Raw genomic sequence first — 14,554 nt, forward strand, 5'->3', positions numbered from 1 at the left:
TTCGAAATCACAGAAAAGTTTATTGTAGAAACACCCAAAATATCAAGCCTTTCAAGGTACAACCTTCAACCAGGAAATGATGAAGTCCCAGCCCTCCCCAGGCTGCACACACCAAGCCCATCAGCTGCTCCACGAGAATCGCGAACTTGGAGGTTGTGTTAGGACCCAGCAAGCAAGTGAAGGTGACGCCAGCTCTCAGAAGCAAAGCCACCTTTGCTCTCTCAAGGCCCGTTAGTTGGCAGATACCTTCCTCTTCCTGTCTCCTCCAGCACATCTCAAGCATCTTATGTAAGGCTCAGAAGCAAGAGTGAAATCCTCACGGCATGCTCACTCACAGGGAACAGGAGGCAGATGGGACTTTGCTGTCTAGGAAAGAGCACGGAGCTGCCTTGAGAATAACAGCCAGCTTCCAGACTGACTCAGGAGCGCACTGTCCAGGACCCACGTCTGACCCTCAGACTCCTCGGGGCCTGGGCACCAGGATGGAGTAGAGCTGGGCTGCACCCGGCCAGCCTGTTGGACGATTCTCAGGAGGGCCATTATGGAGCAGAGGTCAGGAAGGGCCAGGCTTCCAAGGGACGGAGGTGTCAGGAGGCGCAGGACAGATCAGAACTTAACTGCCTGTCAATCGACTCTTCCATTCACTGCTAATTACAGTCGTCCCTGTGGACAAGGACTCATGCCCTCTGAAATGCTCCCACCTTGGGCTGTTTGCCCGGGGGGTAATTCTTCCAGAGACCCAGATTCAAAGTCAGGACCAGACACAACTTAACAGGGGTCTGATGTGAGCAGCAAATCCACACTCCGCATCAGCGGGGAAGTGTGAGGCCACAGACCCAGAGGCAGGAATTGGTCCCCGGCACAGAGGTCCCCTTACCAAGCTGGCTTGCCTTGCCATCAGCTACCTCCCCAAAGGCCTTGTTTTGTGGGTCCCCTGAGGAATGGCTCATTGTTCACAGAGCAGCCCAAGGGCAGGAAAGGGAGCCTGGGAGGGAGACACCTGGTGTCCTTGACATCACCTCTCCATTATCCGCCTTCTAGATGCTCTACAGCTTTTTCTCCAGGGCCAAACTGGGCCCCTGGGCATCCCCAGGGACAGGAGCAGGGCCAGCTGGGTGGAGTCTGAGTTGAGAATGTGCCAGGCTGTGATTCTGACTGCCAGCCGTGCCCTCCAGAGGTAGATCTGCCGTCTGGGGTTGTCCACCTGCTTGCCATCTAGGGTGTAATTTATTGGCAAAACTGCTGAGACCCATCAGGAAAAGGTAAGTGAGAGAGAGTCGGGAAGGGCGCGGGGGCGGTGACAGGAGAGAGCCCTGCGGTGGAGGGCGTGGGAGGCTTCCGCTCTCTCTACTCCAGCACTCGCTTGTGGGAGGTGTTGGTAGACGTTTGGACGATCTGCACGTGGGAGGAGACGCCGCTGATTCTGCCTCTGAACTTGCTGCTGCCTCCGTAGCTCCCGCCGCCGCTGCCGCTCCCGTAACCCCCTCGACTGCCCCCGCCATAGCCTCCTCCGTAGCTCCCTCCGTAACTCCCTCCGTAGCCCCCGCGGGAGCTGCTGCTGCCGCCTCCTCCGCCGCAGTAACCTCCAGAGCCTCGACCACCGCCGCCGCCCCCGCCGCTGATGGACACCTGGCTGCTCTGCACAGCTGTGAGGGAGAGAGCAGCCCCAGCGGGGGTCAGAAGAAGGGTGGAGGCCGGACCCGCCTGCACCCGCCTCGGGGCAGCCTCCTCCATCCTTCATCACTGGCAGCAACTGCCTTGCAAAAAGATGCATTGAATGAAAGTATTCCCGTTGTGAAAGTATTCTTCATACAACAAACGGATGTACCCTAAAGAGTTCTAAGCCACTGCTTGTTCTTAGGCATCATAAAAATTAAGATAAAGAAGAACTAAAGTCTAACAATTTATTTCAGCGAATATCTCCAGGCTTTGTAGCTGTGCTGCTCACTTCGGTTTTCCTTGTGTGGGACTGGAAACTAAAACGCCCCCTGCCAGGTCCCTGCTGGCCAACCCTCCCCAGCCTCCCTACCCCCAACACCCAACAGCCCCTACACCCAGCTCTGCTACTTACAGATGCTCACGTGGCTCTGCAGCTCTCCGGACATCCTGTAAAACCAGAGCACACACATCAGCCGGGCTCGCAGAGCCTGAAGGAGGGCAGCAGCCTGGAGACATCGGAAGCAATGATGGGGGCAGCGAGAGCCGTCCCCAGGCTTCAGGGAAAGGTGTGTGCACGGGCAGGGGGGTCAGAGAGCCAGTGGGGCCAGAGGGCATTTTAAGCATTTTCTGGAAGCCTTTTAGCATTGAGGGGTCACCACCTGGCTGCCGTAGGTTGGGGTTAGGGACATTCTGCTTAGAGGCAGGAGAATGATGACGATGACCCTGCCAACTCACGTATCCTCTGCTTCTGACTTGAAGTTTCTGCTCCCCCTGGGCTACCAATCTTCCCTGAAAAGCTGGGGTTGTCTTCTCTCCAAATAGTCAGTCCCACCACCCCAGGGGTGCAAACTGCACTCTGGCCCCCAGAACACGGCCCACCTGCTCTCCTCGCCCTCCAGCAGCTTGCGGTAGGTGGCGATCTCCACGTCCAGGGACAGCTTGGCTCCCAGCAGCGCCTGGTAGTCACGCAGCAGCCGGGCCAGCTCCTCCTTGGCCTGCTGCAGGGCCTCCTCCAGGTTCTGCATCTTCTGCCGTGCGTCCTGGAGGGCCTGCTCTCCTCTCTCCTCTGCATCCGAAATGGCCATGTGCATCTGGTCGATCTGCTCAGGAGATGATCACGGAGAAGAACCGAGCAGGTACTGAGTTTCAGGAGCCCCAGCTGACCGGGCGCTGTGGGAGGCGGCGTGTCTGGTCAGCCCACCCTGAGCACCTGTCCCACCTGCTTCTTGATGTTGCTGATCTCTGCCTGCAGCCTCTGGATGGTGCGGTTGAGCTCAGTGATCTCCACCTTGCTGTTCTTCAGCTCGTCTCCATGTCTTCCCACCGTGATCTGGAGCTCCTGGTACTGAGGGTCGAAGGCAGCATCGTGGTCAGCCTGCTGCTCTCCATGAGCCCCTCCAGGAGGGAGCAGGTCTGCCCTCCCAGACCCAGTCCAAGGCTGCTCCCCGCAGGGAAAGTTCCCTGAGAAAGCCCCCCAGAGCTGTGATCCCCACACACACGCTCACAGCTATACCAAACCTCCCTTGTCTGAGCTGCAACACCAACACACATGCACACACACATGCACACACACATGCACACACACATGCACACCACACATATCTATATCAAACCTCCCTCATTCCCATCAGTCTTTGGGCATCCCAGACAGACAAACTTGCTTCTGGATGCCCTTTTTTACCTCCTTTTCCCCATGTCTAAGCTTTCACGCTGGCCCTTGCCCGCCCTGGGACCCCTCACTTTTTCCACCCCACCATATTCTTCCCGCCCTTTCCAGAACGATTTGCCTGGCAGGCAGGACCTCACTTCCCCAGAGGCCCTCAGCTCCACGTTTATTCACATTTTCCTCTCTGTCTCCGTTTCTGTGTCTGTGCGGCCCCATCAATAGGAACTCTACCCACGGCCACGACTCTGAAGGAAGCAAGAGTGGGGTTGGCTCAAGGGAAAGTCTGCTGCTGTTTTCACTGTTGACCTTCACCTCCCCAGTCTGACACTGAAATCGTGACACTCAGCACACCTGCCTACAGGACAGTGGGACAGAAGCCAGCCAGGATTGGAGGTGGGCACAGGTAATCCACAAAGCAGATCTCAAGTGCCTGGTGTTCAGAATTTAGTGAACGGCTTTGACACAACTGCAGAGCCTTCACCTTCCAGAATGATCCAGGCTAATTTAAGTTAAAGAATTAACCAAAGATGAGCCCAAAGACTTAGCTACACAGACGTTTATCTCATCAGTGAGGGTATGTCCTTAGCACGGAAGACCACGCTGCCACGGAAAACAACGTAGAATACTGAGTGTCACAGAAAGTCATTCATGAGTGACGAGTGAAAGAGAAAAGTAAAAACTCTATTTTAAAAGATATTGTTATGAAAAATACAAGTGAAAACCATAATGGTGTTTGAGAACATGGGTTTCTAGACAGCACAGCTGAGTTGAGTTGAGTTCTGCCTCTGCCACTCACCAGCCACAAGAGCTTAGAGAAATTAGGTGACCTCATACTCTACTATCCATAAAATAGACACGATGAAATCCTCACCCCATCGGGTTGTCGTAAGGAGTAAATGAAATAATGTACATACAGCTCTCAGTGCGCTGCCTGGCACACATGAGTTTTCAGTAAATGTTGGCTACATGGAACCGGTAGAAAGTATGCTGACATGTTAATAGTGGTCAAGGGATATGAGTAACCTTTATCTGTAATTTCTAAATTTTCTATAACAAACAGTTTTACTTTAGAAATAGGACAAAGACAGCACAAGTTCTGGAGGTCTGTCTGGGTTTGGGATACCACGTCTGGCCGGGGGCAGCCATGCTCACCTTGGTCTGGTACAACGCCTCGGCCTCCTCCTTGCTCTTCTGAGCGATCAGCTCGTACTGAGTCCGCACTGCGTCGATGATGCTGTCCAGATCCAGGGAGCGGTTGTTGTCCATGGACAGGATGACATTGGTGTCACTGATGTGGGTTTGCATCTGGGACAGCTCCTACAAGGCATGGAGCACACGCTGGCTCCTTCCACTCTCCTCCTGGGGCCTCAGTTTCCCTCTTCTGCCCCCTCAAGGCTCTCTGGGGAAGCCAGAAGCCATGGGCATATGGGAGTCTTGGGGGAAAGTTCTTTGAATAGTTGTTGTGCGCTGAGGGGTACCTTAACTAAAGGTAAAGGCGGCCAGACCTAGCCTTCAGGGAGAAGAAAGGAGCCTGCACTGGAGTCCTTATAGACACCAGCTGCCCACCACAGTGCCCTCTCTCCCTGCCTTACTCTGGTTGGCCGCCATCTTGGGCAGGGACCTCTGACAGGCAGAGGTCCTTGCTCCTTGAAGCTACATGAGCTCTCAGAAGCAGTAAGATGGACTCCACTTGTGCAGCCACTCACACTCACTGTTGAGTCTGGGCTCTACCATTGACTGAGCAAGTAACTGAATCCCTCAGTGCCTCAGTTCTCTCCTCTGTGGAATGGAGATGCCCAAGACATGGTAAAGCTCCTTGCATCGCGTCCAGAGCAGGTGCCCCCAGTTAGACACAGGTGACTGTAGGATGGGGGTGGAGGGAAGGTGGGAGCAGACTATCCCTCACCACTGCAGACTTCATCTTTGTCCCTTTAGTCCACGCTGCCTTATCCTTCAGAGTCCCTTATAGCCCCATTGACTTCCCAGAGCTGATGAAGATTTCTGGCTGGTTTTGCCCCTGCATGTCCCCGTGTCAACCTCATTTCCCAGACAGAAGCGGGGACAACTCCACCTTCTCCTACCTTGGAATTCGCCCTGCCTCCCATCTCCAGTGCCCCCACCCAGGAATTCTGAGCACCAGGGGTTGAGAGGATGGCTGACTCTGGGCCCCCAGAGTTGAGGTGACCCAAGAACTCACAACTCTTGTGAGATGTGAGAAAAGAGAAGGGTTTCCCGTGAAGACTGAACTCACCGTCTGAAATAAGTATTTCAGGAAATTGACCTCTCCAAACAGAACGTCCATCTTGGACTGCAGGTCCACTTTGCTCATGTAAGCAGCATCCGCATCCTGAACAGCAAGCAAAGACAGGCTGACTTTATTGCCAGGCGCTGCCTCCCACCAGCTGGCTAGGTGGCCCGGACAAGTGGCAAAGCCCTCTGGGTTTATTTCTTTGCCTGCAAATTTCCTCACCTCATTCAAATAAGAGGCCTGTAAACCCTGGCTTTTCCTGGCCAGAAGGAAGTGTGACACCAAGCTCCTCCTCTTGGTCAGTCACACACAACACCCCAGGTCGGTCCCCAGGTCCCAAGGCCACACATAACGGACACTCAAAAGCTGTCAGTTAATTTAATTTCACTTTCAGGACCTTGGAAAGATAAAAACTCCAGGGTTGCTAAAGATTCACATTAGCATCACTTTCAGACTCTCCCCTTCAGTGTAAGGGCCCCAGGATTTGGGCAACACACTCAGCAGACTGGCCCCTGAGGTCACCCTGTCCATCCCTCGGTCATGTAGCATCCCACAGGAATTGCTCACTCTGCTCAGCCTCCTGGGCCCATAGTCCCCCTTGCAACACCCCCATCCCTCACCTTCTTCAGCACAACAAAGTCATTCTCAGTGCTGGTCCTTCGGTTGATTTCTTCCTCATATCTGCGGGGTGACACAAGAAATACACACAGGCTTCAGGGGCCGGCCTTGGCTCCTTGAGATTTCTCCTTGCAGCGAGAGGCTTGGAATTTCCCAAACTTTTATTGTCCTGGACTCTCGCTGTCCCCCACCAGGGCCTGCCACTCTCCCTGACAAGCAACTGGAACCACCTCCTGGTTCTCCAGGTCAACGGAGAGAATAACAAATGACTCAATGTTGAAAACCCAGAGCCACACAGAATGCCCCCAAAATGTCCATTTTTATTTTGATGTTTTACCTTTGTAAATTTGTCAAGCTCAATCATTTTTTTAATTGAGAACCTCAAGTGACAAGCATTTTTACTAAATTTTTTTAAAGAGAAAAAAATTCCACCTAAAATTCTGCCCCCTAACACCTTCCACGTGAATTTCATCTCTCCCTTGTCAACTCACAGACACTTAACTCTGCTGGCCCGATGCAATAAGCATGTCAGGGTGATGTTGAGAGAAGCACCCTGCAGCCCCAGCTTCGGGAGCAGGAGTCGCTCAGATGCCCGCCCAGTGCCAGGGCAGCTGATCTAGAATTAGACAAGTTCTGTCACCCCTACCATTATTATTAATAATAGTTAGTGCTTATTGGGTGCTAGTATGTGCAGACATAACCTAATAACTTACTAAAAATACTTGCATCCGAATCAGCCGTTCTCAGTCCACCAGCATCAGCATCGCTTGGAAACGTTAGAAAATGCAAACACCCTGGCCCCACCCCAGACCTTCTCAATCAATCTGCTTTTAACAAATTGGTACACACTAAAGTTTGAGAGCCACAGATAGACCCCTCACAATGACCCAACAAGGAGGGTCAACAATGTGAGTGCTAAAGTCTTAGAAAGACAAACTTTCAGGCAGCCAGAGAGCGGCAAAGCCCACACCGAAACGCAGATTCATCTAGCTCCAACATCCGTAAAGTCAATCTGCCCCTCCTCATCCAATGCAGTTGAGAGCTGACTGGCAATACCATCCTACCAGGGCCACCATATGCAAAATGGCGCCCCCTGTGGTTGTGCAGTGCAGAGCCCTCGTGGCGCTGAAACCACCACCGTTTGCACGTTAACACTAAAGCAGGATGTCTTGCCCCATGAATGAGCTCCCTGCCATCTCCTCCCCGACCCCTTTGCTCTGCCTGGAGCCTCACCTGTTCTTGTAGTCCTCTACGACATCCTGCATGCTCCTGATCTCTGTGTTCTGGCGCATCTGCTCCGCGTTGAGGAAATCCACCTGCCTCCGCAGTTTGCTGATGTATTTCTCCAGGACGGGCTCCAGGTTGTTGGTCCGAGTCGACGTGTCCACCTGCTGCAGCAGCTCCCATTTCGTCTGTAGCACCTGATTCTGCTGCTCCAGGAATCGCACCTAAAAGCAAGAGACCTCCAAGTTCATGACTGTGGCCATGGGTCCAAGAAGCTCCCCCACAGGGAGGAGGACAGACAGCCCCAGGGCATAACCAGACCTCTGAGAACCAGGATGGCCTCTGCAGGGGTCAGAGAGCTTCCCCTTCTCCAGGACCAGGACACACAAACGCAGGGTGCTTTCTGATGGTTGACCAGTGGCTGTAAGTTCAACTTGCCTGAAATTAACACTAAGCTGACTCTGGTGCAGAAGGTAAATCCCTTCCAACTGAGGGCCTTGTCTCCTTCAGCTGTGGCCATTTACGTCATAGAGCTGTCGCTCCCTGCACCCAGATCATCATGCCAGCGGAAGGAAGTGGTGACCGGAGCATGTGAGTCACTAACACATGCAAGGCTCCTCTCTCTTTGTGGTTGAAATGCCTTATGCGATTGAGGAGAGGAGAACTTAAGAGGAGGGAAGAATTTGGCTTAGAATATTAAACTGATCCCTGAGCAGACTTGCCTGAGTGTCCTCACCCTGCAGGCCCCCCCGCCCCCACCACTGCCTGCCAGTATATTTTTCAGGAAAGTCACATCACTTAAATGCTTTTATAACCCAGACAGAATTTAAAAAGTAAATGCTCTCAGTTTTGTAATGTGGTATAATGCGTTCTAGTGCCCCAAAGTAAGGATTTGGGGTTGCCTAGTGTTTGGCAAATACCCATATCGCTATTTCCTTCATTAGCTCAGAGAATGGAGAGGGGGCATCACCCTAGGGTCTCGCTACCTCTTCCCCCAAAACTGCGGACACAGAGGTCAGGCACAGGATCCAGAGAGCTGACTGGCCGTGCAGACCAAGTGCGTGGACTGCCCTTTGCATGATAATGATTGACCCTCACCTTCCCTCTGCCTACAGATGGAGCCCCCACCCACCCACCCAGGTCTTAGGTGAAGATGGTGGATGCCTCTATGCTGTGCTCAGGTGCTTGTACACACACACCCACACACACACACACGTCCCCTCCAGAATCCATCTGGGAGCTGGGTATGGGGGCAAACCCACTGCTTTGTGCTGTCAGAACAGAACCCTGAAGACACTCCCCTACAATGTGGCACTAAGGAGGGTGCCCAGGATCCCCAGCCCTTGAGTCCCCCCGGTCTGAGGTCCCAACCCTTGGTAACTCTCTTTGGGTTCTGACTCTAGGCTGGAAAATGTGTGCAGAGAACACTTTCCCGTGACCCAGGTTTGTTCGCTTTATCAAAGCAGGAGATGAGGCAGCCAGCTCGCACAGCTTTGCTGGCACAGCTCAGAACACCCCGTGAGAAACACCTGCCACCCCGCCAGTTTTACCCTGGCGCCACTCCCCAGGGGTGGAGAGACCAATCCGACACTCGATCACAGCCCTGTGCTCTGTGTTGTGGGAACCAAAAGAAAGAATCTTACGGTCCCACGGGGAATCTCCACTCAGACAGCAAGGAGGTGGTGGAACCCCACTGGGTGCTCTGCCCCAAGCGCGGTGTCTCAGGAGCTCAGCAAAAGAAATGGGGTTCTCATCAGGCCACCCGCACTGCAAAGCCCGGGGCTGGCTCAGGGCGTGCCAGGCAGTTTTCATGGAATTTATCCACTAGAAAAATCAATGAAAGCCATTGTGCTTTTTCCCCAGGTCCCCCAAAATGCTCCTTGGCTGTGTCCCATTGGCAATACTCAGGGGAAGCTCAGATAACACAGATAAAACTTAGCATCCTACTGAGCTGACCTTCTTACTGGGAAAAGCACACCCCACTCGGCCTCTTGTGCCCCTCCGCCTCCCACTTGGGACTCTCCCGCCACAGTGACTGACCCCAGGGGCCGCAGCAGCCGGCTCTCCCCAGCATTTTGCCTGCCTAACTCCTGTTAGATCACCACTAAGGTGGCATCCCCTGGTGTTGTCCCTTCACACCCCTGTTGTTTCCCCGTAGCATCTATCGTGATTTGCGTTCTTTTGGCATTGTTTTAGTGTGTCCCTCCCCTGCTGGGGTGTGAGCCCCAGGAAAGCAGCCCCATGCCTCTTTGTTCCCCAGTGGACACAGGGCACTGAGACCCATGGACATATGGTGCCCAACACAGAGAAGACAGTTCAGAAGTGTCCTGGACTAAGGAGATGCTGAGGGCATTGGAACTGCCTGCTACTACTGCCCAGGCCACTCCCTACCCTGGCATAGAGGATTCGAGCTCAGCTGAACAAGCCAGGCCAGTGTCCCCATGGGAAGAGCTGGACCCCTCCTTCCTTCCTGAGGTCTCTTTCCTTTGTTGTCAGTTCTAAAAAAGACTTCGTCTCCATTCCCACTCTCTGAGGGTCCCAGCCTGACACCTGAAGGGCTGACTCAGTTTTGCATTCAACACATATTTATTGAGCCAGTTTCATGTGCCAGGCACTATTCTGGGTGTTGGAGATTCAATTATAAACAAAACAGACAAAACTCATTTTTCAGGAGTTTACATTCTATTCAGAGATGACTGTAAAGAAACAAACATGTGAAATACCTGGCATGTCAAATGGCTGTAGGGGCTATGGCGAAAAGTAACACAGGGAAGGTGGATAAGGATGCTGGTATGGGGGAAAGCAAGGAAGGTCTCACTGAGACAATGGCATGTGAGCAAAGACCTAAAGGAGGTGACAGGGGAGGCCAGACCACTCTGGAGGGAGGAGTTCCAAACAGAGGGAATGGCAAGTGCAAAGGCCCTGAGGTAGGACCATGCTTGGGATGCTGGAAGATGCAAGAATGCAATAAGGCACTGGTAAGCAAGGACAACGCAGAAGAGGAGTCAGAAAGAGCGTGCAGGGCCACTGCAGGGAGTTTGTACCCTGGGGAGCTAAATTGCAGCCCTCACTCTGCTCACTAAACCTTGCAGCCTGAGATCTGTTCCACCTGGTGGTGGCAACATTGCCTAATTCTCACAACTGCAAGCCAGGGGTTAGCAGCATCTGGGGATTGGAGGGCCAGATCATGTAGAGGCTTATAAGATCTTAGCATTTACTCCAAATGAGACAAGAAGCCAACAGAGGGTTCAAATGGAGGAGTGATGTGATGAATTTTTAAAGGTGGTGCTGAGAATAGGCTGGATGGGATTAAGGGTGAAAGCAAGAAGACCAGATCAGAAACTAGGGTCAAGAGTCACTGCCATCGAAGGACCTGTGTCCTAGTCACCCTGTAGCACCTGGTACAGTGTCTGACATATAGTAAATGCTAAGTAAATGTTTGTGGGCTGGATGGGTGAATGGATGGGTGGATGGATGGATGGATGGATGGATGGATGGATGGGTGGATGGGTGGATGGGTGGGTGGATGGATGGATGGATGGATGGATGGATGGATGGGTGGATGGGTGGATGGGTGGGTGGATGGGTGGATGGGTGGATGGGATGGATGGATGGATGCGTGGGTGGATGGGTGGGTGGATGGGTGGATGGGTGGATGGGTGGATGGGTGAATGGATGGATGCGTGGCTGGATGGGTGGGTGGATGAGTGGGCGGATGGGTGGATGGATGGGTGGATGGGTGGATGGGTGGATGGGTGGGTGTATTGGTGGATGGATGGATGGATGGATGGATGGATGGATGGGTGGATGGGTGGATGGGTGGGTGGATGGATGGATGGATGGATGGATGGATGGATGGGTGGATGGGTGGATGGGTGGGTGGATGGGTGGATGGGTGGATGGGTGGATGGTTGGATGGATGGATGCGTGGGTGGATGGGTGGGTGGATGGGTGGATGGGTGGATGGGTGGATGGGTGAATGGATGGATGCGTGGCTGGATGGGTGGGTGGATGAGTGGGCGGATGGGTGGATGGATGGGTGGATGGGTGGATGGGTGGATGGGTGGGTGTATTGGTGGATGGATGGATGGATGGATGGATGGATGGATGGATGGATGGGTGGATGGGTGGATGGGTGGATGGCTGGGTGTATTGGTGGATGGATGGATGGATGGATGGATGGATGGATGGTTGCAAAGTGAATAATGAATGAGAATGAGGTTACTACATCATGTATTTTGTTTGTTTGGTATTTTCATTCCTCTTATCTGCTTTCTTGCCAAAAGGAAAAGATAGAGATAAATCTCCTCAATAAGTCAAGTTGAGGCCTAAATTAGGCAAATGCTTTCTTAAGACCCCAGGACACACATCTGGAAGTGATTATCACCACCACACTGAGTGGCGAGAGATGGCAGGGCACAAGGCCCTCTCAGTCATTTGGTCAGAGACCAGAGACTCTGCCTGCCCCTGGGGTACTCACCTTGTCAATGAAGGAGGCGAACTTGTTGTTGAGGACCATGATCTGCTCCCGCTCCTGGGCCTTGACCCTCTGAATTTCAGGGTCCACCTCCAGGTGAAGTGGCTGTAGGAGGCTCTGGTTAATGGTCACCTCCTGGATGCCTCCCGGGGGACAAGAAGGACCAAAGCCCCCAAGCCCAAAATTGCTACCCCCAAACCCAGCACCCCCAAAACCACCTCCTCCATAGCCGCCACTTCCAAAGCCACCGCCCCCAAAGCCACCACCACCCCCAAAGCTTCTGCTCCCTCCAAATCCCCCTCCTGCTCTCCCGCCCTGGCAGAATCCACTGGTGTTTCTCCCCACCAGGTTAATAGAGATGCTTTTACTGCCACCCAGATTGTAGAGGCTCCTGGAGCCAAACCCCTTCGCAATGCTCCCATACCCACCACTGCCACACCTCCCTCGGGCCTGACACACAGACCCCACAGCCCAACTCCCACCACCAGAGCCTGCAGAAGAGCCAACGCTGTAAAGCCGTCTGCTCCTTGAGCTGAACGCCGACCGAGAACTAAACTTGCGGCTCATGGTTACTGGAGCATCCAGAGAAGCAGCCAGGAGAAAGGGCCCAGCTGGAAGGAGGCGGAGACCAGGGGCAGAAGGAGCTCTGACTCCTTTGGCAAGAGATCTGGCTCAGTCTGTATATATACAGGCCCTCACTGGGCTGGGCACCTTCCGAATCCTGGGAGGGGAGTATTCATGTTTAGTTTGCCTGCCAGCAACATCTGCTTAAAACCTCACACCTAGGAGTTGCAGAAATTGCACTGTAGACAAACTTCCCCAACTTGATCATTTATCACTCATCTCTTGCCATTTAGAGATCAGACTGCAGTAATCTCTCAGGATCAAGTTTAGAAACTCATATACAGTTTCCTCCGAATCATTGGCCGATATCTTCCTAAGAAACTCCGCCATTGAGTTGTTTGTTTTGGGGTGTGCCCGGGAGATCTGGGGCGAAGCTGGGGTTGTCCACCTGTCTTGGAACCACAGCTGGGACAAGGGTGGAGACATCTACTGCCATCGCAATATCCTGGTGGGGCAAAAGTCTTGTTCTGACCTCCCACACCCTGCTTCTGCTCCCCTCTCTTATCGTCCCCAGGCACACCCCAGATTTTTATCACATGAAAACACAGGTTTGTGGTCATTGAGAGCAAGTGAAAGCAGAGGACTCTGCCCGTGACTGCCTACATCTGGCCGCGTGCATCACGCGCTGCTCCATACGCTTCGGGCTCCGCAAACACGAAACAGACGAGGTCCCGAGCACTAAAGCTCTGTGACTGGAGGTTCACAGAGCATCAGCCAGGACCTAACATTGTCTTCTAGACCAAAAGACAAACTATCCCAAAGTCTCTCTCCTTTTCTTTTTTCTTTTTTCCCATTTCCAATCTATTGTAGACCAACGCTACAATAGAATAAAATGAACTACCCTTCAAAGGAGATTTTTTTTTTTTAAGATATACAAAATACAAGCCCCAGTGTTTTATTTTTAGATTCAATAGATATAAAATTATTCTATGGTAAAAGGAAAAAAGAGTAATTAAGCTCCTAAATAGTTATTCTCAAATTCTGTGTTTGTGTTCTCTCAAACCAGTAACGCAGTGACCACGGCCCCGTGCGGGTGTGCGGGCCCACATTCTGTGGAGCACTGACCCAGACAGCAAGCATGGGCAAAACTCATTCAGCAAATGCCAGTGTCAGCCAACAAAAATGTGTGTTTGCCCTCTGGACTCAAATAGATGGTGAATGTCATCCAAAACTTAATAACAATAATAATAATTTAAAAACTTGGAGGAAAAACACTCCAGATTCAGAAAAATAGCTAAATGATGGCTTACCCACTTGGAAACATTTATTTAAAATTATCATCATGGAGACCATGTAGCAGCATTAGAAAACACTAGCGATACAATGTTGAAGGAAGGAAGATAAATACACAATGGTGTCTGTGCTATGAACTCATAAAAATTAAGAAGGTAGGCTTAAAAAGTAATATAGAAAGTGGATTGTTTTTATTAAGGATTGTAGGAGGTTTTCTTCCTACTATTTAAAATGTCTTTTTCTTTTGTATTTGTGCAATAAGCAAATATTTTTGCAAACGCTGGAGCTGAAATCACAGCTGCCAACAGCTATAGAGGTGGGAAGAGGCAGGTGGTGGGAAAGAACACAAGCGCTGTTGGGCGCTGTGGCGGGCAGAAGGCATCCCCGGACTGGGAGGGGCTCTGCGGGCAGCCTCCAGCCTCCACGCCCTCCTGTCTGCTGGGGACCTGTTTAGTTTGTGGGATAGAAGAAAAAGTAAGACTGAAATCTACAGTGGCAGGAGCTGGTTTCAGCGCCCAGCCCTGCTGTTACTGACCTGTGATCTTAGGCAAGTTGTCCACACTAGAGCCTCAGCTACTCAAAGGAATCAGAGTATCTATTTCCCAGGAAGTCAATGCTACAGGCCTGTGAAAAAGCACAGAACAGCATAATACACCAAACAAGCGTAAACATAGCTACGCTCAGATCCTGGTAGCATGACCAACTGTCCGGCTTTTCCTAGAATTTCAGTGCTTAAACCAGGGCGGTCCCCAGCAAGTCAGGACAGTTGCCACCTTAGTCCTGGCACCTCTGGGCTGCACAGCCC

The 14,554-nt window shown here is 52.3% G+C and overlaps 1 protein-coding gene across 1 annotated transcript; it reads right to left on the bottom strand.

The window, feature by feature from the left end:
- KRT77 (keratin 77) lies at nucleotides 1-12,881 on the bottom strand. Its single transcript, XM_008539126.2, has 9 exons — nucleotides 11,896-12,881; nucleotides 7,425-7,639; nucleotides 6,194-6,254; nucleotides 5,577-5,672; nucleotides 4,478-4,642; nucleotides 2,879-3,004; nucleotides 2,539-2,759; nucleotides 2,072-2,106; nucleotides 1-1,646 (listed from the first exon to the last, which is right to left on the bottom strand). Exons 1-9 carry the CDS (start codon nucleotides 12,457-12,459, stop codon nucleotides 1,348-1,350), a joined length of 1,782 nt encoding a protein of 593 aa, XP_008537348.2. The 5' UTR covers nucleotides 12,460-12,881; the 3' UTR covers nucleotides 1-1,347.
- Between the last annotated feature and the right edge of the window lie 1,673 nt (nucleotides 12,882-14,554).

This window comes from Equus przewalskii, chromosome 5, assembly GCF_037783145.1.
Source record: "Equus przewalskii isolate Varuska chromosome 5, EquPr2, whole genome shotgun sequence".
Lineage (NCBI taxonomy): Eukaryota > Metazoa > Chordata > Mammalia > Perissodactyla > Equidae > Equus > Equus przewalskii.